The sequence below is a fragment of the Anolis carolinensis genome, chromosome 4, assembly GCF_035594765.1.
Source record: "Anolis carolinensis isolate JA03-04 chromosome 4, rAnoCar3.1.pri, whole genome shotgun sequence".
Classification (NCBI taxonomy): Eukaryota; Metazoa; Chordata; class Lepidosauria; order Squamata; family Dactyloidae; genus Anolis; species Anolis carolinensis.
In genome coordinates, this window is record NC_085844.1 from 55,685,222 (window position 1) to 55,709,350 (window position 24,129).

The 24,129-nt window shown below is 40.7% G+C and overlaps 1 protein-coding gene across 5 annotated transcripts in view; it reads left to right on the top strand.

Annotated features, from left to right (window-relative positions):
* znf521 (zinc finger protein 521) overlaps positions 1-24,129 on the top strand; it is a 327,852-nt gene that overhangs the window by 116,758 nt on the left and 186,965 nt on the right. For all 5 annotated transcript variants that reach the window (XM_062980436.1, XM_062980434.1, XM_008108625.3 and 2 more), the window contains one exon: positions 18,141-21,496. In XM_062980436.1, the coding sequence (XP_062836506.1) occupies positions 18,581-21,496 (2,916 nt within the window). In that variant the 5' untranslated portion in view covers positions 18,141-18,580. The remainder of the gene's footprint in view (positions 1-18,140; positions 21,497-24,129) is intronic.

The following is a 24,129-nucleotide window of genomic DNA, read 5'->3' on the forward strand; positions in this document are numbered from 1 at the left end:
TTATTCGAGTCCCGAGTTATGAATTTCGGTTTATGCGGAGCTCCCGCAACGTTCCAGCATTTTGTCAACGATATTTTTCAGGACTATCTAGACAGATTCTTGATAATCTACCTGGACGATTTTTTGGTGTTTTCCAGATCACAATCAGAACATGAGAACCACGTCAAAATGGTGTTGCAACGACTGCGGGATCATGGACTTTATGCCAAGCTAGAAAAATGCGCTTTTGATCTACAAGAGGTAGATTTCCTTGGCTACCGCATCTCGCCTCTAGGGCTTTCCATGGATCCAGCCAAAGTTTCAGCAGTGTTGGAATGGCGGGCGCCAACTAACAAGAAAGAGGTGCAGCGTTTCTTGGGGTTCGCGAACTACTACCGCAAGTTCATTCCAGATTTTGCCCGCTGGTCCGACCCCATCACTAGCTGCATCCGTGGAAAGCAGCCTTTCCGCTGGACTGATCAAGCAGAGAAAGGGTTCCAGCAACTGAAGAAACTATTCACCTCCCAGCCAATTCTACAGCACCCAAATCCTGGAACCCCTTTTGTGGTGCAAGCGGACGCCTCTGATGTGGCAATTGGGGCTGTACTCTTACAACCGGTGGGAGATCACCTCCACCCCTGTGCCTATTATTCTCGTCAACTAACCACACCAGAGAGGAATTACACCATTTGGGAAAAAGAACTACTGGCCATAAAGGCAGCCTTTGAAACTTGGAGACATTGGCTAGAAGGGGCCAAATTCCCCATTGAAGTCCACACTGATCATCGTAATCTAGAACATCTAAGAACTGCCCGCAAACTAAATCAGAGGCAGCAGCGTTGGGCTTTATTCTTTGAACGTTTCAACTTCCAGATCCATTATGTGACCCCAGCTCAAACCAAGCAAGCAGACGCCCTGTCACGTAAACCGGAATACGCTGCAGGACGCAAGGAGACCTTTGAATCCCAACTGCTACAACCTGAGAACTTTGCCACGCTCACAGTGGGGAACACCAAATCCAGTCCCATTGGTTCAACTTCCCCTACTCCAGGACCCATCTGTGCTCAAGAAATCAGGGCTAGTCAGCAAGCAGATGCCTGGGCGCAGGACCAACTTCGCCAAGGTCTGCATTTTCCCTTTTCGCTTAAAGATGGGCTGCTCTGCTATAGAAATCATGTTTATATCCCACCCGGACCGGGCAGGGAAAAAGCGCTTCGTCTGTGTCATGACTGCAAACCAGCAGGACACTTCGGACTATTTAAAACCATGCATTTGATCCTAAGAGATTTTTGGTGGCCCAAGATCCGCAAGGATGTGGAAAAATATGTCAACACCTGCCCAGTATGCCAGCGCTCCAAGATACGAAGGGAGAAGCCCTCAGGGCTTTTGCACCCCCTTCCTACCCCATCTCGCCCATGGGAAATAATTTCCGCGGATTTCATCACTGACCTACCACCTTCCTGTGGATTCACCACGATCTTAGTGGTGGTGGACCTATTCACCAAGTTAGCCCATTTCATTCCCTGCGAAGGCCTCCCCACGGCCAAAGAAACTGCGGATCTATTTCTTCAACATGTTTTCAGACTACATGGATTGCCCAAGAGTTTAGTCACAGACCGTGGATCTCAATTCACCTCTCGTTTTTGGAAGGCACTACAAAAACTACTGGGCATAGACTCTCGCTTATCTTCAGCTCATCATCCCCAAACAGATGGGCAAACGGAGCGCACCAATGCCACTTTGGAGCAGTATCTTCGCTGTTATGTAAACTACCAACAGGACAATTGGGCTTCTCTGTTACCACTGTCTGAGTTTGCCTACAATAATGGAGTTCAAGCTTCTACAAAAGAAACGCCGTTCTTTGCAAACTACGGTTTCCATCCACGTTTCTTTCCCCCTGTCATTGAAACTTCAGAAGTTCCCGCAGCAGAGGATTGGCTGCAGGAACTCACAGCGGTGCAACAACTTTTGCTCCAGCAACTGGACCAAGCCAAGGAGGACTATAAACGCCACGCTGACAAACACCGCCAGCCGGGCCCCGAAATCAAGGTAGGAGATCGGGTTTTTCTGTCCACTCGCTTTCTGCCCTCCCACCGCCCATGCCGGAAGTTAGATGCCCGCTTCATTGGCCCCTATCCAGTGGTGGCGCAATTAAACCCCGTGACTTTCAAACTCCAACTTCCGCGTTCAATGCGCATTCACCCAGTGTTTCACCGCTCCCTGCTCCTTCCGGCGGATGGTGTGCGTCCTGATACAGACCAACCGGCCCCCCCTCCTGTTTTGATGAATGGGGAGGAGGAGTTCGAGGTTGAGGACATTTTGGATTCTCGCTTTCACCGCCGCCGCCTACAATATCTCATTGACTGGGTGGGTTTTGGCCCTGAGGAACGCTCTTGGGAAGACGCCTCCACAGTCCATGCTCCTGATCTAACCCGTCGCTTTCATCAGACCTATCCCACCAAACCGCGACCTCGCGCCTCGGGGAGAGGACCCCAGTTGGGGAGGGGCCCTGAGGAGGGGGATAGTGTGATGAACCATGGGCCTTGTAGTCCTGCTCAGGACATTGTAATCCCTGATGAAGATGAAAACTTGGGTTTTTTACCTTCCCAGTCTGAACTGGATTCCTCTCAGCCAGATCCTTCCCAGGCAGATCTGGAAACCTTGCACCTGCAAGAAAGTTGTGCCCCAGAAGTATGTCAAACAACCCCAGAGCCTACTTCTCCCGTGTTCTTGCGCCGGGAGTTTTGTAAACAACAGAGAAGTTTGGATTCAGCTTCGCGCAGGAGTGCGAGGATAGCAGCTAAGAATGTTGCCAATTAACATTGGTTCTCGTGAGAATCTTTAAGGAGTTTAACATCTGGTCTCAGAGTTTAGCTTTCGTTTCTGATTCCCAGAGAACCGCTTTGGTGAGAAAGTTGGACTCTATATAGGTGTTTTGCCCGCGTAGCAACTTCGCGGAGTCAATTCGTCAGCCTACGGAGCGAGTTGTGTCTGGACAGCGCGCTCCGATTCAAGCCTCGCTTCAGCTCAAGCCTTGCCTTGCTATCCAGCCTTCGCCTTGCTTCCCAGCCTTTGTTTACCTACGGACTTTGCCTTGTTTCCCAGGACTAATCCTTGCCTTGTTTCACGGATTTTACCAAGTTATTCCACGGACCTTGTTCTTGTTCTTAGTTACCTTGTTCCACGTTCAAGCCTTGTTTCAAGTATCAAGTTATTTCCTAGCCACGCTCAAGTTTTATGGACTAAGGACCTTGTCATCTCCCCTCACTTTGCTTGGCAAAGTGAGTGTTTCGGTTATTGGATTACAACTTTGGACCTTAATATTTCTTATTGGACATTGCTTTTTTGGACTAATTCTGACCTTTCCTGAAGGGTCTAATTCTGGACTATTTTCTATACTTGTTTTTATTAACTTTATATATTCCTTCAATAAAGATATTAGTTAGATTCTGGCCTCTGTGTATGGTTATTGGTGCCTCTGCCGCCTGGGTCGTGACAGTCAGCAACCCAACCTTCAAGTCACACCTGAGAGATGGCCATCCAGCCTCTGCTTAAAAGTCTCCAAAGAAGATGCCTCCACCATACTCCAGGGCAGAGAGTTCCACTGCTGAATAGCTCTCACAGTGAGGAAGTTCTTCCTAATGTTCAGGTGGAATCTCACTTCCTATAGTTTGAAGCCATAGTATAGATTAAGTGCAGGTTCTGAAGCCAAAAGTAAAGATTTTGATGGATTTTGATGTGACCCATGAGTAAGTTGAGGGTCAATCCATGAAAGGGGAGAACCCCAAGGTCACTGTTTCCCCACTCAAGTATTCAAAAAGGCCAGACATAGTGCTACAGTGGAGAGAATGAAGGGGGCCAGTGCTATTTTAGGTTTTTCCAGGACAAACTAAGCTCTCACAACTGTACTCAGAGAAGGGGATGGTTCCTTCCTTGATAAGAATTAAAGTCCAGTACTCCCATTGACCTGTAGATTAGTCTGCCTGGCTTTTTGGATTGATTTTAACTAAAATGTCTGGACTTACACATAAATATATGGGGTAATTAATTATTTTAGTGATGAATTAAAACCACTGCTGATTGATTGTACACTGTTTTACTACAGTTGCATCTGAACTCTCTTAATTTGTTCACACTTTCACATTTCCTTGAGATTCCGTATTGCATTTTCAAGACAGCTTTGTAGACAATTAGCTGGGCATAGATGAAGTTGAAATATATCATACCCTGAAATCTGAAACAGCCATTACAAGTGATGTGATACAGAATGCCCTGGTGCAAAAGTACTCTTGATAAAATCATACCATTGAACTACCAGAAGCCTATTGTCTGACTTTTCTTGGTGTTAATAATTCATTCCCTATTTTATATCATTTAATTTTGCTTTGGAGTATATGTCAAAAATGTGTGTGTGTATGTGTGTGTGTATGCGTATGCTTGCCATTCCTGTTTTTATGTCAGTGAACATGTAAATAGGCAGGGATATGATATACTGGTGTGTCCGCTTTGTCCCACAGCTAGAATATATTGCTTTGTCAATTCTTTTTCTGTACAGTATTTTCTTCGAAAGTAACCATTGTTGTAAATTCTGTCTCCGTTAAGGAACCTTACTAGGTTGTGCTTGCTCATACATCAAGTTGAGCCCCCTGGGCCCAAGGACAGTTATGGGCCCAAGGACAGGTCTGCCGTTACAGTTAACTAGCCCAGGTAGCAAAAATATATCAGCAAGACCTGCAATTGGGAGGTGCCTGGCCCTCTGATGTACTGTATTTTCTTTTTAATCATGTAGTAATCCAGCAGCTGTAGGTTGCTTGGTGACTGTTGATTTTAGAAGAAAGCAATGTATTTTCTTGGTCTTGTGATGGAAAAGATTATGGTTTTGCTTCAGATGTGGATTGTAAGTTCAAGTGGCTCCGTGCAGTTACACCTGTTGGAAATTGATTATCCTGTTGGCCTGGTAGGAGGTCAAGAATTGTGCAGTGTTTACCACTACCACTACAAGGAACTTTGGGAACATGAGGTGACATTAGACGTCTTTCAAGTACTGCACTTTAAAACCACAATATGGTCTGCTGTACTGTCCATCTGCCCTAAAATAGAAAAAAATGTTTAGGCTAACAAGTAGACTAAAGTAATTGACGTGATCAGCTGTCCCTCAATCTACTAATTCTACAGCAAACAATTGAGTGCATTCTAATGTGTGGCAATATGTGGGTGGCTTGTCTGTGATGGTTTGGGATTCAAAAGCTTTGGAATCTTTAGAAGGAAATCTATTGATTTCTTCTTCAATCCATTCATTTTTTTTTGTATTTGAGAAGTTCTGTTTCTCTTCTGGCTGCATGAGCCCCCCCCCCCTTGTGGCTAGGGCTGATGGGAGGGGACAACTGAGATTAACCAAAAGGATTAGGCAAAATCAGACTCGTATGTAGTTGAGCCTTCTCAGGAATTACAAATTAGGAGTGTATTGGATGATCAGACATTAAGAAATATTGAGCTAGTAATGAGACTTCTCAGAAATAAACAAGGCTTCCCACATTCTCATCATATACACCTGTAGTTGGAAGTAAATTACACTGGACATGTGTGTAGGGGGTGAGTTGCACACATTATGGTGGTATTTTCATATTTAAGGATGTTTGAATAATAATGGATGGGAAAAGTACACACATACATACACATACTGGAAATACCTGAAAACTACAGCGTTGTATCAAACAGGAAACCACTTCTCAAAACTATCCTTTGAAGAAAGTTTCTTTTCCAGTTTGAGAAATGAATTCATTATTCATTAGATCTAATTGAGGATGCTGCTGCCCAGTCAGTTGATCAGGTAAATAAACCCGTAACTTAGAATGCAAGTAAGTGATTTCATTTGGAGGCAAAATTCAATTGAAAACAGAATTTGAACCATACCCATTGTCTTTGCCTATTTTTTTAAAAAAAAATATCTTCATTGTTGTTTTGTGCCAATTATAGAGTAGCATTTTGAAAAGCAGTCAGACCCCTGTTGACTTGGATCATAAGACTGTTAAGAGCTTTGGCAATGTCAGCCAAAAAAGGCTTCTGTGTATGTGTGTGTGTGTAAGCAAATACAGAAGAACAGAGCTCCTACTTTTCTGCTTGCAAAATACTCCAGCTCAAATATGCATATGTCATGCCCCTTTCTGATGCCTAACCATCTTGTTTAGAAGCAACTCTGTTAATTCATCAAGCAGCATCAGGGGGATAAGATCATTTTCAAGACGTCGCAACTATTGAGGTTGGCACATGCATGTCTGGCTGCTCACTCCACAGAGGTGCTTTTGTGCTTTGATGCCTTCTCCCTCCCACCTCTGTGGAATAGCTCCTTCTGGTATTACTTCACTTTTCTGTTAGGAGAGATTTCTCCCCCATAAATATGAGTGAACAGGTGTTACTTTGCCACTAACTGAGTTTCCAGCTGTCCTTCTCCAGCACAGACTGGGCAAAAAATCTGTTGTTTGGTCCTGTTCAGCAGCCCAGAGCGCTCTCAAGCCTGAGACGGAGGTCTTTCGTGCAGGATATGGCCGTTTTGTTGCCAGAAGATGGCCAGGAAGGCCTGGCTGGCTAACAAAGACAGCCCTTCAGCAGCTGGGTGTAGTTCCAGCTTTGCATTCCCTTTGGCAGCAGCACAGAGAGTGCGGCAGTGTGGCCAGCCAGCAAAATTAGGAAATAAGGACCTCTTTTATTTACTCAGGCTGCTGAATCATGGGCATTCCTGTCTGCTTGGAGAAAAGTCAGGCAGCTCTACTTTCCACTGGAAGTCTCAGGAGTGTTTGGTACTTTCATCTCAGAGTGTTCACACACTTGTTTTAATGTGCTTCATGGAAATGGTGAAACTCAGCAAGAGCTGCTATGAGGAGGGAAGGGAGAGCTCCTCACCCACCCACCCACCCCAAATGCACTAACTGTTCATTCAGATGTGCATCTTTAAACAGATTTCACAGGCCAAAGGAGTGGGTTTCAAGCAAATTCTTCAATTGCACAAGCTGGGGCTTGCTTTAGAAGTCAGCTGGTGAGAAGTGCCTGGTTCCCAAAATTAAAAATTAACATGGACATGCTAAGTGCATCACTTTGAAACACAGAATCTTCACTGTAACACAGAAAAGGCATTTACAGTAAGTAGCACTTAGTGGCTGGTAGGATTTGAAAGAAAATACGTAGATACGTGTGCATCTACGCAGGGACACTGGGTCACTGACACAACACAGTGATTGGTTTAGAAAATGTAGTTTATATCTCCATCCAGAAAAGATAGCTAATCTCCTCCTGCACATGTACACATACACAAAGACAGCCAAGTTATCCAAGATGTAGTATGTAAGAAACACCACACTGCTTTTCCTGAAGAGTTGTTTACTTAGTGGATTATAGACAAAGTAATTATTTTGCACAAGGTTGCATATTAAAGCATAATAAGAAAAATGTCGACTTACATCATCATGCGGTTACATATTTTTGTGTTCCAGCCTAATCATGTAACCTAGGATATATGATTGCTATCATTGTTGAGGAAGCAGGAAAAGGGTGATTTGCCTTCAGCTTCTTTTTCGCTCTCTTCAAAATGTTCTAGAGGGCTGGGAAACATCAGTGCATGTTTTGCAATATTAAAAAGGGTTGAGGAGAAGCTCTTTTCTGCTGTAAACATAACACTGGATTTTGGTCATTGTGACAGATGAATGCTCAGGGCTTGGAAAAGTTGGCTTTTGCACTACATCTCCCAGAATTCCCCAGCCCACATGTCCAGGTTTTGTGAATGATACATGTCATTGCAAGATCAGAATATTTGTTTTTCTTCTTTTAACCATATAATAACTGACTTTACAATTTGGTATGACTTCTTAAATTTCTGTTACAAGACCATGTTCTTGTTTAAAATCCCTCCAGAGAGCTCTTTTACCCTTATTGTCATGATATAGAAACACAGTTCTGTGTGAGGGAGTGACTTTTTAACACAATAAAAAGTGCTAAGATGCATTTCTCTACCCCAATACCTCCCAGCATTCACTCCCTCACTCATTCATTGTATTTCTGTCACACTTTCTAAAATTAAGGCCAATCCTCCATCACATTTTGAAATACAAATTGGAGAAACCAAAGCAATTCAACAAATATATAATAAAAACATCAGATTAAATCATATATTGGGAAGGGTGTTAATAAAAATCAATAAAAGCTTGCTGAAAAAAACATTTAAAAGCTCTGCAGAGACCACTTAAAAGCCCCAAGCAGCTACATTTGGTAAATCAGGGGAGAAAGAGCTTCGAAAAGAATAATGGTTCTGCCCATAATTTGTTGCCAAATTTGTACAGTGAGAGGTTTGATAATGCCAGGTCATGTTTCCCCCACACCAAAGGCTGTATTTATTGAAGCACAATGCAGGTGTTTAAAAAGTGTGTTTATTCTACAAATGAGGGGAATAAACATGAAAGGTTCTAACTTATGGACCCCTGTCAAATTATGGTTGCTTTGTCAGTGAGAATTATTCCAAAAGAGTTATTTGCACATGTGAAACTTAATTTGTGGTTTTCACAAAAATTAGAATTGCTACCCAACACACATGGAAATAGCCAGTCATCATAAGCAAGAAGCCACAAAGAAGATGAGAAATTTGGGGGTTTGCCTCATGAGAAGAGTGCCCATGGATAAAATATACCCTCCTATTTCGATACTTCCAGTTTCACAAGAACAAAGCAACTAAACAGGGAGATGGGACTATCATGCTTTCTTCCTTCTGTGTTGAGGAAATATACTTTTAAATATACTTTAGAAAATGCAGTGTCCCCTATGGCAGAAGCTTGTTTCCCTTATGGACTAAAGTATTGATACAACACAATACTTGGAGAAATTACTCTATTGCAAAAACAAAGGCAGTGCAAAAAGTAGCATTTCTTAATGTTGTTGCAATATGGTTCCATAAGATTTGCTCTTTCTGCCCAGGGTTGAGAGTAAATATTGCTATCACCACACATTTGCCATGTGCTTAATTCCATATCCTTTCTGGAGATAGAATTGTCTGCTTTACTTGCTCTTTGGCTTGATAACACATACCGTATCAATGAAGAGGCTCCTCACACTCTATGCATGATGGAGACACGATGGCAGAATGACAAGGGGTGCATATACACTGTAGAATTAATGCAATTTGACACCACTTTAACTGCAACAGCTTAATGCAATGGAGTTGGGGATTTATTGGTAAGGCACCAGTACTCTTTGGAAGATAAATCTAAAGACCTTATAAAACCAGAACTCCTATGATTCCATAGCACTGGGCCATGGTAATTAAAGTGGTGTCAAACTGTATTAATACTACAGTGTAAGCCTCCATGGTCTTCTGCTTCTGGCTCCTTCTCTGCAGCCCCAAGCAAATTTCCAAGCTTATTCTCCACGTGGATATTTACTTGCAAATTTCACCCAATTTGTATGTGCAGAGTGGCTTCCTGTCCTCCAACGCCATCCTGCCGGTTTTCCCCAGGAAATTCTTGTTAATTTCTGTTCGTGGCAAAAGGGAAATCATACCAGGTATCAGTGCAGCGAGAGATCCCTTTACAGTGTAGAAAATGTAGAATTTCACTTTTAAAGTAGAATTGCAATAATTAGCTTTCCACAGTCTTAATATTGTTTTAAATGAGATATCCTTATAACACTAAGGGTTATTATTCCAGTGAATCATTTTGGGGCTGATTCATAAAAATAAGTCAAAGCTTGTTCAAAAATTCATCGATCTCCCACGGCCCCCCTTCATTTTTTGTTCTGAAAGAAAATTAGAAAGAAGCAAAGGGAATTAATTTTTCGAGACTAAAAAGAGGACGCCAAAATATAAGCAAAGGTTCTTATATCTTTTCCAGCCTCAGAAGTCTGAGAAAAACATACATAATAGGTAAAGAGATCAGATATTTGTTGCCCCCTTCCCTGCAGTAAAAGGAAAGGAAAAGAAGATTTTTTTACTCAGTTCCAGCAGTGGTGGATTGTTTTAAATAGATACTTACTAATAAAGGAAAACAAAAAGGTAAACCGTATGGTTTAGTGAACTAGCATTATGCAGTGGTTGAACACTGAATTATGACTCTAGAAGTCATGGTTCAAATCCTGGCTTGACCATGGAAACTCATTGGATTATCTTGGGGAATCCACACTCTCTCAGCCTCAAAGGCAACCTTGTCAATAAATCATTGTGAAAAGTTCACCTTGGGGTTGTCATAAGTCAAAAATGATGTAAAAGTAGACCACAATGATTTAGCCAACGATATAGCACACCTTTCAACAAATACTAAGTCTGTAGTGAGGAATAAAAATCATGTGATCATCAGCTTAAAAAGCAATACAGTTTTGGGCTCCATCAATAGATATTTATTGTCTAACTCAAGGGATGAAATAGTTCCATTCTGTTCTGCTGTGGAGAGATTGAAAAGTGTGCCCAGTTCTGGGCACTACAATCCAGGAAGAAACGTTTCCAGAAGAAGTCAATCAAAGTGGTCAAAGAAGTTCTATAAGAAGTGGCTCAGGGAACTGAGTGTATTTAGTCAGGAGACAAAAAGGTTAAAAAGTGACATGAAGCCATGTTTAAATATTTGAAAGGATATCATGTTGAGGAAGGAGTCAGTTTGTTTTCTGCTCCTCCAGAGACTAGGATATAACACAGTGGATCCAAACTATAGGAAAAGAAGATTGCACCTAAACATGGAGATGAACTTCCTAATGGTAGAGCTGTTCGACAGTGGGATATGCTGCCTTGTAGTGTGATGGAATCTATTCCTTTCAGTTTTTAAACCAAAAAAACCTTTGGTCCTCCAGGTACTTTAGACTTCAACTCCCAGAAATTCCAGCCATCTTACCAGCAGATAGGAATTGTGGGATCTGAAATCCAAAACATCTGGAGGACCAAAGGTTGGGAACCCCTGCTTTAAACAGGGGCTGACCATGTGCTGGAGCAGTGTATTTCTGCATGGAGAATGGGAGTAGACTGGATGACGCTTGTGGTCTCTTCCAACTATATGATCATAGCCCTCCAGGCTTTGTTGGGCTTTAGGTCTCATCAAGCTTAACCAGCTCAGCCAATGATGAGGAATGCTGAGAGTTTGGTGAACTCTTATGTACAGTAGAGTCTCACTTATCCAACACTCGCTTATCCAACGTTCTGGATTATCCAACACATTTTTGTAGTCAATGTTTTCAATATATCATGATATTTTGGTGCTAAATTCGTAAATACAGTAATTACTACATAGCATTACTGCGCATTGAACTACTTTTTCTGTCAAATTTGTTGTATAACATGATGTTTTGGTGCTTAATTTGTAAAATCATAAACTAATTTGATGTTTAATAGGCTTTTCCTTAATGCCTCCTTATTATCCAACATATTCGCCTATCCAACGTTCTGTCAGCCCGTTTATGTTGGATAAGTGAGACTCTACTGTAATTAATTTTAGGGTACATTTTCCTTCTTCACAAATGCCTTATTCTCGCCACCTTAATATTTAGGCCACAAAATTGCAAAATAACAAAAGCAGATTTGGCAGATTTCTATTGTTGTGAATATTCTACCCAGGAACCTAGTTTAGATGAAATAGTTGTCTGTTCCTGTGTTCAAATTCCATTCTGCTGTTAGCGTTCAAGACAAAAACTGGGAGATTCCAGAGGAAAGACAGTATATTTGAAAAGCATGTGCTTTTTGTGGGTGGAGGGCTAGTGACAGAGCACAGGACATGGAAAGAATTCTATGGACTTGATTCTCCTGGGAGCCGTGCTATGTGCCTGGAGGCTTTCTCCTCCTTTCCTGGCTGAGCATTTCAGAAGGGGAGGGGAAGTCTGTTTTTTCTTTTTAGACCTGCCTCTGTGGAACTGTAATTCAGCAGGCAGGAAATATTTCAAGATGGCCCTTTCCCCTGAAGAGCTTAAAGGAGAAGAACTTGCCAGGGACTGAGGGTGGAACTCAAAAAGGAGGATATTGCAATGGGTAGTGATCACAAGCTTTCTCAAAGTCCAGAAGTTTTTCAAGAAACCTATATAATAGTTGTGTCCTATTAACCCTCTCCAAAGTGATGCCCTCCAGCTGTTTTGGCCTATAGAGCCCATTACCATATGTCCAGTTATAAGGAATTATGTGAATTGTAGGCTCAGACATCTGGAAAGCATCTGGTTGAGAATGCTGGCATATAGTCATACATGTGAAGAGAAGGGAGGAAGGGAAATTAATGTTTGTAAATGTGTGTAGATACCTTAAAAGCAAGAGAACCTGTGTGATCTTGTACTTATACAGGAGTCCACCAGTTAACAGCAGATGTTATAGCCTATATTTCAGAGGAAGGAACTGGCAAAAACACCTCTGAGCCCCAGCCAACATGGGGAATGGTAAGGGATCACGGGAGCACACTAGCTTAAGGCAAGTAAATCTAAGGAACAATCATCTGCATTTCAATAATGGAACAAATTCTCTATAGTGTTCTTCCTCCCATTCATCTTGCCACCTCTTTCCCAATCTTATTTCTGGACAGTTCCCTGCCTATGATCTTTACTCCTAAATCTCCACCACTTCTCACTAGCAAAAATGTTCCCGTTCCTTCAAATGATTTAATCCCCCTTTCTTGGACATCCCTCATGGAACATTCTTCACATGACACTGCATATCTTACTTTAAATCTCTCTCTAAAACCATGTGACTTTTACTATATCTAACTCCTTAGTATGTGTAAATGAAACAAAGGCACACCATTGCTATTTAACTACCCATCTTCTTGCTGTAGTTTTCCCTGTCTTGACTTTTAGTTTGTATATTACTCAGGACAGCGACCTGTTACTTAGGCCCCTTCTACACAGCTGAATAAAATCCCACATTATTTGCTTTGAACTGGAATATATGGCAGTGTGGACTCAGATAACCCAGTTCAAAGTAGATATTGTGGGATTTTCTGCCTTGATATTCTGAGTTATATCACTGTGTAGGACGGCCCTTAATATTCTGTAAAGAGCTTTCCACAGTGCTTGTTCTTGTCTACACTGGGACCTGGGGAAACAATAGGTCTCATCTAAAGCTGGAAGGTGTCCAGAGGAGGGTGACTAAAATGATCAAAGGTCTGGAGACTATGCCCTATGAGGAGTGGCTTAAAGAGCTGAGCATGTTTAGCCTGCAGAAGAGAAGACTGAGAGGAGACATGATAGCCATATATACATATGTGAAAGTGGGACGAGAGACAGGGCCTTTTCAGTAGTGGCTCCCTGCCTATGGAATGCCCTCCCCATTGAAGTCAGGCAGGCTCCCTCCCTCCTGTCTTTCCAAAAGAGAACAAAAACGTGGTTATGGGACCAGGCATTTGAGCATGAGTAGCAGCAAAAATGAGATATGAATATATGACCTACTGACAAACCCCACCTGGACATGTAAAGCGCCTTAAATGTTTATTTAAATGTATAATTATGTATATTTTTAATGTATATTCTTAATTTAATTGTAATTTTTAATCTCGATGATTTTTAAATTTCATGAAAACTGTTTTTTGATGTGTATGTTTATATTGTAAGCTGCCCTGAGTCCCCTGATGGGTGAGAAGGGCGGGGTAGAAGTGATGTAATAAATAAATAAATAAGAGGGAGTAGGCTTGAAACTAGAACTGGGAGCAATGGATTCAAATTATAGGAATGGAGATTCCACCTGAACATTGGGAAGAACTTCTTGACTATAAGAGCTGTTCAGCAGTGGAACTCTCTGCCTCGGAGTGTGCTGGAAGCTCCTTCCTTGGAAAGTTTTAAACAGAGGCTGGATGGCCATCTGTCAGGGATAGTTTGATTGTGCTTTTCCTGCATGGCAGGGTTGGACTGGATGGCCCATGGGGTCTTTTCTAACTCTGTTATTCTGTTATTCTATCTATAGTAAGGAATAGACCGATAGACGTCTGGAGCTCAATCTGCTAGAAGCTTTTCTTCCCAGGATTTGACATAATGACTTCTAGTACAGCTTTCTCAAGAAAAACCTAAGGAAAGGTTTAACTTCATGAAAGAAGTTATGCGTTTCCTTACATTTTTCTGAGAAAGCATTCCTTTTTGGGATGACAGCTCCTCAAATCCCCTGACCTGTGGCAATATTGGCTGGCACACTTTTAAGAGTTACAGTCCAAAAAAGTGGCACTTTCAAGTTGAGCTACATTAGGAGAATATTAGTGCAAAAATCTTCTCTGGAAGAAAAATGTAAACCCCCATTAATTAAGGCAGTGAAGAACCTTTTCCAATTTTAGATGGATATTGGATAGGGTAGCCAGAGTGAAAACAGAGGAGGACTTTAGTAAGAAGAAGGTAGAAGAAGGAATTTCAATACGTGTTGCTTGTCATGTGACTAGGTGACAAACAGTACCTGATGAAATTCACTCTTCTACACAATTCCTAAAGGAACAGATGCCATCTCCAGTTTGTACTCTGGCAATCCTAGTTGTGGAACAGATTCAGTATCCTCATGTAAATTAGGAGTAGATGTGAAAAGGCTTCCTTTTGCAGAATAGTAACAGACCTAGACTTGTCCAGTATTCAGCTGACATTCAAAAACATTGTTGCGTTGGGCAAAGGTCCAGGAATGGTGTTAGTTGTTTTCTCAGTGTTAGATGTTTGCTGCCTGGCATTGATAATAAGATGGTGTTGTTATCAGTTTTGAGATGCAGGAAAGGGATGAATCCTCATCTGTTTCCTGTGGATAAGCAAAGGTTCATAATCTAGTAAAATCTTGCTACTTTAAAGAAAACAGACTTGGAATGTTTTTCTGAAAGCCAGCTCTGACTGTTATGTTGTATGATAGCTTTCTTTCTGAAGACTGTAGAGTTTAAGAAACTTTGTAGGTTTGCAGCAATCATTTGAAAAAATGCTTTCCCCCAGAGGCATAGTCAATCTTTTTTAATGGCTTTATTCTAACCAACTTTGTCTTGTAAGAAAATTTATTATGACAATGTTATTTATCAAATAAACTGAACTGTTTTGTTTTACTTTTACTGTCAGATGTTTTGTTTTCTCTAGAAGCATTTTTACTCCAAGACAGGGTGATTTAATTAAGAGAAATCGCTTAGCATTTTTCCTGCGGAAACTACTTTGAAATGTACAGGCAGTTCTTTTGTATTGTGTTCAATAGAGTGGACTTGTGTTTGAAAGCCTGCTAGTGGATTGAGGTCTAAATAACTGTGAGTCTATTCTTCCAGAACAGATAAACAGGAGTACTGAAATTTTGCTGAATCAGTGCCACCCATTTTAATCTTTCAGAATACAGCTATTTTAAATAAAGTAATCCAGCAATATCTACACCAAGTGTGCATCTACACTTCAGAATTGATGCAGTTTGACACCATTTTAACTTCCTTGCCTCAATACTATGTAGTCATGCAAGTTGTACTTTTGCAAGGTCTTTAGCTTTTTCTGCCAAAGGTCTGGTTTCTCTATCTAAATGTCCTATCATCATTCTTCTGCGGTGGCTCCTGGAGTCAGTGGGGCAGATTTTGAAAAGTTCTGCCCCATGCCTATTCTAGCTAAAGCAACCTGTCAAGATTGTGAAAGTCATGATCGCTCCACCAAGAAATGTCTCCTTCCCCAAATATAGGTTGCTCCATAAATTGCCTTAAGACAGTGTTTCTCAACCTGTGGGTCCCAAGGTGTTTTGGCCTACAAATCCCAGAAATCCTGGCCAGTTCACCAGCTGTTAGAATTTCTGAGAGTTGAAGGCCAAAACATCTGGGACCCATAGGTTGAGAACCACTGCCTTAAGATATTTGTTTATGTACTGGGCCAACGTCTCTAAAAGGAAACTAACATATATTATGTAAGGTAAAACCTGAATCCCAGAAATGACATAGATATAGGCTAAATAGTTTGGGTTACTATTTGGCTTGTTCTCATGTTTTGTCTTTTTGTGGTTACTCATAAATCTTTCAACCTTTATCATAATAAGTTGTCATTTGTTTCTGTTTCCAGATTTTGTTTCAACATGTTGCTTTGTCTATGAGCACCCAAATGTCCAGGCTCTGTTTTACTAAGGAAGTTCAGACAGTGAGGGTTTTTTGCAAAGAGGAAGAAGTGGTGGTCAACCTCTTGAACTCTAGAAGAGCAAAATACACTGTTAGGAACTAGTTTTGTGATGTTTCCTCTCTTCACTTAACCTTGGCTAACTCAAGAAATCTAATGCCTACTCATTTGTAAATAAGCCATTGTTGTGTATTAATCCTACTTCTGATCACTAGCTACTAAATTACCCAAAAAGAGCTTTGTGGCACTTTTAATATTAACAGATTTATTTTAGCATGCATATTTGTGAATGTGTCTGAGGAAGTGGAATTTAGTCCACAAAAAGCTACTATATTAAACCTCCTAGTAGGAAATGTGCCACAAGGCTTTCTTTTTGATATGCTGCAACAGACTAACATAGACACCCTTTCATAAATTATCTGAGTAAAGGTTAAGGCTGACTGAGTAAAGGTTAAGGCTGACTGGCCACGAAAAATAGAAATCATGCGTTCCATCCCAAAGTAGGAGTGTATCTGCTCATTGCCAGTCAGCCTTGTACAAGAATGGTGAAGTGTTGCTCAGAGATTAATAGATGGCTGCCCTTTGGTATATATATCAGTAAGAGGAATCTTTGAGATTATCTGCACTGCATAGTTATAGTAGTTTGATACCACTTTAGCTGCCATGACTACATCCCATTGTATCCTGGGATTTGTAGTTTGTTGTGGCATCAGAGCCCTCTGACAGAGAAGGGTAAATATTTCACAAAATTCCAGAATTCCTTAGCCTTGAGTCATGCCAGCTAATGTGGTATCCAACTGCTACAATTCTGCAATATGCAGAACCTTCCTTCTCCCTTTTATCCACCATGTGCTTCCCATTATAATGAAGGCAAGAGAAATCCTTGACTTTGTGATTCTTCTGCTCACGATAGTTACTGTCCTCTTCAGGATATTTTATATTTTCAGAATTTGATTCCCTGCAATAGTCCATAATTACTGGGTGTGGTCTATGTTGGCCATTTTAGAGTTTCAACTATGTCCTTTTATTTTAATTTACAGACTTGTGTGACATTATTTGCTTAGCTTTTACAAATGTAGAGCCCGATTTATTTAGAGCAGGTCCATCTATTTCCAAAGTGGTTGGCACTGGGTTATCAGTGTTTTGTATTAGAGGTAATGACTGATAGCACAGTTCTTGTTTTCTAGTAATGAAGTCATCATTAACATGTTAACCATTTTATGCTTTCTTTCTTAATTATTATTATATTCCAGTGTTAAAATTAATAATCCTCTAAGCCATGTTTCTTTCTGTACCAACATTAATTTTTTAAAAGACAGAATTACTTTTTTTATTAAGTAGTAGACACTGAAGTATCTTAATTTTTAAATACTTTCTAAATGCTCTCTTTCCGGTTGACTTTTCAGATGTTCCCATAGTATACAAATCATTTTATACGGTATGCAAAAGAAACTTTAAATATATTATAAATATGGATTTTAATAAAATGATCAATGCATAATGCATACTGGGCAACTAAGAATTATAAAGAAAATGCAGGAATGGTGAAGGAATAGATCTATTTCATACTCTTTTTCCAATTTTAAAATCTGGTTCAAAATAGTGTATAAGAGTAGGTGGATGTGGAGCTACAATTAGCCTATATACTCATGTATACGTCTAGACATTTTGGTCAAAAATCAGGCCACAAAACCTGGGTCAACTATTCTGAGTACTGTACCTTAACTCTTATCAAGAAAGGAACCGCCCCATTCTCTGAGTAGCATGACTAAAGGTAAACCCTTAGTCCATCCTGGGAGAATTTAAAAGAGAACCCCCTTTACTATCTCCACCATGATGCCACTTCTGGACTTTTTGAGTGGGAATATTGCAATAGCCAGGGGCAGCTGGGACCTTGAGGTGGCATTGGTGCTTTCCGCTCTCTGCAGAATGACCATCAATGTATGTACTGGTCATGTCAAAATCCATAATTTTGACCCCCCAAACCTGCCCTCAACTTATACATGAGGTCAACTTATATTCATGAGTATGTACAGTACATGTGCATTTCACTTAATCCCCGATAGACTGTATACATGCAGGCTTATCAAGAACAATTTTACAGAAGGACTTTTAAATGTTCATTTATCCTTTCCTGCCTTTTTCAGATGGAGTAGACATTGAGGATGATCCCTCCTGCTCATGGCCAGCTTCTTCACCTTCCAGCAAAGACCAGACTTCTCCAAGCCATGGGGACGGTTGTGATTTTGGTGAAGAAGAGGGTATACCAGGACTGCCCTATCCATGCCAGTTTTGTGACAAGTCTTTTAGCCGCCTTAGCTATTTAAAGCACCACGAGCAAAGCCACAGTGACAAGCTCCCTTTCAAGTGCACGTATTGCAGCCGCCTTTTCAAACACAAGCGGAGCCGAGATCGCCACATCAAACTTCATACAGGAGATAAGAAGTACCATTGCAGTGAGTGTGACGCAGCTTTTTCAAGAAGTGATCATCTTAAAATTCACTTAAAGACTCATACCTCTAACAAGCCATATAAGTGTGCCATTTGTCGGCGTGGGTTCCTGTCTTCTAGTTCGCTTCACGGACACATGCAAGTTCATGAGAGAAACAAAGATGGTTCTCAGTCTGCCTCCCGGATGGAGGATTGGAAAATGAAAGACACTCAGAAATGTAGTCAGTGCGAAGAAGGTTTTGATTTTCCTGAAGATCTTCAAAAGCACATAGCAGAATGTCATCCTGAGTGTTCCCCAAATGAAGACAGAGCTGCTCTTCAATGTGTTTACTGCCATGAACTCTTTGTAGAGGAAAGTTCACTTGTAAACCACATGGAGCAGGTTCATAATGGAGCAGAAAAGAAACATATGTGTAGTATTTGCTCAGAGAACTTTCATACTGTTGAAGAGTTGTACTCCCACATGGATAGCCACCAGCAGCCAGAATCCTGTAATCATAGCAACAGTCCCTCTTTAGTGACTGTTGGCTACACCTCAGTATCTAGTACCACACCAGATTCAAACCTCTCAGTGGACAGTTCAACTATGGTCGAAACCGCTCCCCCAATACCAAAAGGCCGTGGCAGAAAACGGGCAGCCCAACAAGTGGCTGATATCACAGGGCCTTCAAACAAACAAGCCAAGGTTACCTACAGCTGCATTTATTGCAACAAACAATTGTTTTCAAGCCTCGCAGTACTGCAGATACATCTGAAAACTATGCATTTAGATAAACCTGAACAAGCCCATATTTGTCAGTATTGTTTAGAAGTGTTACCTTCACTTTACAACCTGAATGAGCACCTGAAGCAAATACACGAAGCCCCTGATCCTGCACTGATTGTTTCTACCATGCCCACAATGATCTACCAGTGCAATTTCTGCTCAGATGTATTCAATGACCTCAACACCCTTCAGGAACATATTCGATGTACTCATGGATTTGCAAATCCAGCTGCTAAAGACAGTAATGCATTCTTTTGTCCTCATTGTTACATGGGGTTTCTTACTGATTCTTCTTTGGAAGAGCATATTAGACAAGTCCATTGTGATCTCAGCAGTTCCCGTTTTGGTTCCCCTGTCCTAGGTACTCCTAAGGACCCAGTTGTTGAAGTATATTCTTGTTCTTATTGTACAAATTCTCCAATATTTAATAGTGTTCTTAAACTGAATAAGCATATAAAGGAAAACCACAAGAACATTCCATTAGCTCTAAACTACATCCATAATGGAAAGAAATCTAGAGCCATGAGCCCCTTATCTCCAGTGACTATAGAACAAGCTTCATTAAAGATGATGCAGGCGGTGGGTGGTGCCCCTCCACGTCCTGCTGGTGAGTACATTTGTAATCAATGTGGTGCTAAATACACATCTCTGGATGGTTTTCAGACTCACTTGAAAACGCATCTTGATACTGTTCTACCTAAGCTGACCTGTCCTCAGTGCAACAAGGAGTTTCCAAACCAAGAATCCCTCCTGAAGCATGTGACCATTCATTTCATGATAACCTCTACTTACTACATCTGTGAAAGTTGTGATAAACAGTTTACTTCAGTGGATGATTTGCAGAAACACTTACTTGACATGCACACCTTTGTATTTTTCCGTTGTACTCTATGCCAAGAGGTGTTTGATTCTAAAGTTTCCATTCAGCTTCACTTAGCTGTGAAGCACAGCAATGAAAAGAAGGTGTACAGGTGCACATCCTGCAACTGGGATTTCCGCAATGAGACAGACTTGCAACTTCATGTTAAACACAATCATCTCGAGAACCAGGGCAAAGTGCACAAGTGTATTTTTTGTGGCGAGTCTTTTGGTACTGAGGTCGAACTCCAGTGCCACATTACCACACACAGCAAAAAATACAATTGCAAGTTTTGCAGCAAGGCGTTTCATGCTATTATCTTGTTGGAAAAACATTTGAGGGAAAAGCATTGTGTTTTTGAAACCAAAACTCCCAATTGTGGAACGAATGGAGCATCTGAGCCCGTTCAGAAAGAAGAAGTAGAGCTACAGACCTTGCTCACAAACAGCCAGGAATCTCACAATAGCCATGATGGCAGTGAAGAAGATGTTGATACATCTGAGCCCATGTATGGTTGTGATATCTGTGGGGCAGCCTATACAATGGAGTCTCTTCTTCAAAATCACCAGCTTCGGGACCACAACATCCGACCAGGGGAAAGTGCCATTATTAAGAAAAAGGCAGAGCTCATTAAAGGAAATTACAAGTGTAATGTGTGTTCTCGGACGTTCTTCTCTGAAAACGGCCTACGTGAACACATGCAGACCCACTTGGGTCCAGTAAAACACTATATGTGCCCCATATGTGGTGAGAGGTTTCCATCTCTGCTTACTCTCACGGAACATAAAGTCACACACAGTAAGAGTCTTGACACAGGGAACTGCAGAATTTGCAAAATGCCTCTCCAGAGTGAGGAAGACTTTTTGGAGCACTGTCAGATGCACCCTGATTTGAGGAACTCATTAACAGGATTCCGTTGTGTGGTATGCATGCAGACAGTGACTTCTACTTTGGAGCTAAAGATCCATGGCACATTTCACATGCAGAAGACAAGTAGCACGTCTGCAGTGCAGGCTGTAGGACGAGTGCAGCATCTTCAGAAACTGTACAAATGTGCTTCATGTCTGAAGGAATTCCGTTCAAAACAGGACTTGGTGAAACTCGACATCAATGGCCTGCCATATGGTCTGTGTGCTGGCTGTGTTAATCTCAGCAAAAGTGGTAGCCCAAGTGTCAACATCCCCTCAAGCAGTAACAGACAAGGCATGGGCCAGAGTGAAAGCCTGAGTTCCACTGAGAACAAAAACAAGGCAGGATCACTGAAGACTCGCTGTTCCAGTTGCAATGTTAAGTTTGAATCAGAAAATGAACTTCAAAATCATATCCAGTCAGTCCACAGAGAGCTAATTCCGGACAGCAATAGTACACATCTGAAAACGCCACAGGTATCACCAATGCCCAGAATCAGCCCATCACAATCTGAAGAGGTACTGTATTCATTCTCTTTCTTTCTCTCCTCCTCTTCATATTTTAAAAAACCTTTGTCTTTTGTTATTTGCTATCCTTTATTTTGTTATATTTTCAGGATATGCTTAGCTTGAAGATGTGATATTTTTCCCATAGCCATTTGCTAGCTTGCTTCTTGCTTCTTGATAAGCCTTGTGTTTTGGCTTGAATGGTGCAGTGTAGGACTAATTCCAGTCTCCCTAGGATATTGTCTTCTTTATCACTGAAGAGAATAATCTTCATGCCAACACAACTGAGAGCTGGAATCTTAGCTGAGGTTCATTTTGAGTTGGAATCCCTAGTTCTGAGTTATGCTTACGGCACAGAGTGTTAATGACATAAAAGTAAACCACATCAAGCCAAAGCATTGGCATGCAGAGTGCTGTTTTTTGAAAATATTTGTGAGCAACAGAGCAGGAGGGCTATTTTTGTAAATTATGTTGTTGACATTAATTTTTCCCTGTCTTGCTCTACTTTGATTAAAAAGGAACACCATGGTGTAACACCTACTTTTGCTAAAGGGCGAATTAGTCTTTTAGTTGCAATTCAGTTTTTTATGTGGGCGTGCGCATGCAGTATTTGTGTGGGTTTTGTTCTTGTTGTTGTTGACAGAAAATCATAGTAGGCATCAAATGATTAACATTTCTCGCAAAATAATATGTAACACAAAATTGTACAAATGTGAGTGTCCCATGGGGCTCAAAGTCTTATTCCAGATTAATTGATTTGCAATAAATGCTGTGGCCTTCCTCTGTTATTATAATCACTAACACAAATTAGAATTGTCAAAGGGGGCATTGCCAAGCACACTTAAGAACACATTATTTAGTCTTTAACTTGCATTAATCTCAATTTTGTTTACACAGAGGGCAAGAAGCATATGGTCCATGGTCTATATCCAGTTATTTTAAATCTTGGTCCACCCTTCCTCCTCCTTTCCCCCCACTCTGCCATCACACATCATCTATACCTCTCCTGTTGAGAACCTGGAAGATGTGACTGTGTGGACATGAAGTAGCCATCATGGCCAGGTGAAAAGATGTGAGAGGCCAAGTGCATATCTTTGCCATACTTTGCCTGCTTGGTCTAACTACAACATCATCTGAAAATCAAAGAGAAAAGGATATTTTCATTTCTTCTTTAATCTTTTCATAATAATCTGTTGATCTTGGATTATTTCCTATCACAAATTAATTGTGCCAATTGCTCATATAGAGACATGCATGAATTGAAATTCTTCATATAAATGGTTTTTGAGTTTTGGAAAGCATTTCCCCATTTTTATGGAAACATCATTTATATATAGGATTTTAAAAATAGTTCATTAAAACATTAAAAATTATTTCCCTGATGTTAACAAGTTTAAAATCAGTTTAAATCTCTATTGACACTCTATTTACTCATGTATGGAATCAATTCATTGAATGACTGAAGCTTGCATAAATACTGGCATATTGTATTCCCGTTGACTCAGTAGGGATGATAACTGGATTAGTTGGTACAAACAATTGCATATGAGCCTAAACTGGAACTAAGCAATGGTTTTAGGTGATACTAAAAAATGCATTTAGGTTTGTGCTTTTGCTTGACAACAGGAATACCCAACAATTTGCACCCTCAATGGATATCGCTTAAGAGACCTTAAGAGGGGGGAATGACCTAGCCATTTTTATCTTCCAAAATCAGCAACTGAAAATATTCATGATATGGAAATAACATTGTCTGGACTTAACTTCAGGGGAAAACCTTTACCTTTACCTTTTAGAATGTCCACCCATCACATTGCGGTTAAAAGCCCAGCTACATAGGGCAGTTAAAACCACATAACCAACCAGGGAAACCTAGAAGGGAGCAGTATCTTTCTGTCCTATTTTAAGGCTTAGCTAATGGGTCCCTAATACTTCAGAGAAGCTGGTAATTAAACCTGAATGAAGGTTGGGATGTCTTTATGTGTTGGAAGAATCCCTGAAAGAAGTTCGTACATTACACATAACCTAGAAAGAAAGAACATGCCCATTTACTTATTTTTTGTGCCACTATCATTCATCCAAATGTCTGTTAATGCGTACTGGGATAAACAAGTATTGTAGGAATCCCATGACAAGTTTATTGAATCTCACAAGTGTCTCTCCAAATGAAGACAGTAGAAAAGTAATGTCTCCCTCTGGTTCCATCACAAAAATTGATAACCTTAGAAGCAATAATATATGATATGCTGATTTGTGCTGTGTTAGCTTTATCATCATTTCTCAAATGGTTCCTTTTATAGACAGTATATTCTGAGGTTTAGAAAAGTCTCTGCTTTCCCCATGCCATTCGAAACACATCAAAGAATGCTGAAATCAAGAACTTTGAGGTTGGCTGAATGTAATTCAAAAACTGCAGTTCCTAAGAATCTGTGGAAAATGATTATAGGAAATAAGAAATATGTTCAAAGATGGTGATTTGATACTTTATTTTTGGGTGAAAAGGCTCTTTTCAGTCCATTCTACCTTCTACAAACATAACATTGTGTAACAAAATTTGAAACATAAAAAAGTGTTATTTCCTGTTTAATTGTGTGGCACTTCCTTTGAAAGTATGTAGTTGCTATACTCCAGAAACTTAGTTTTTG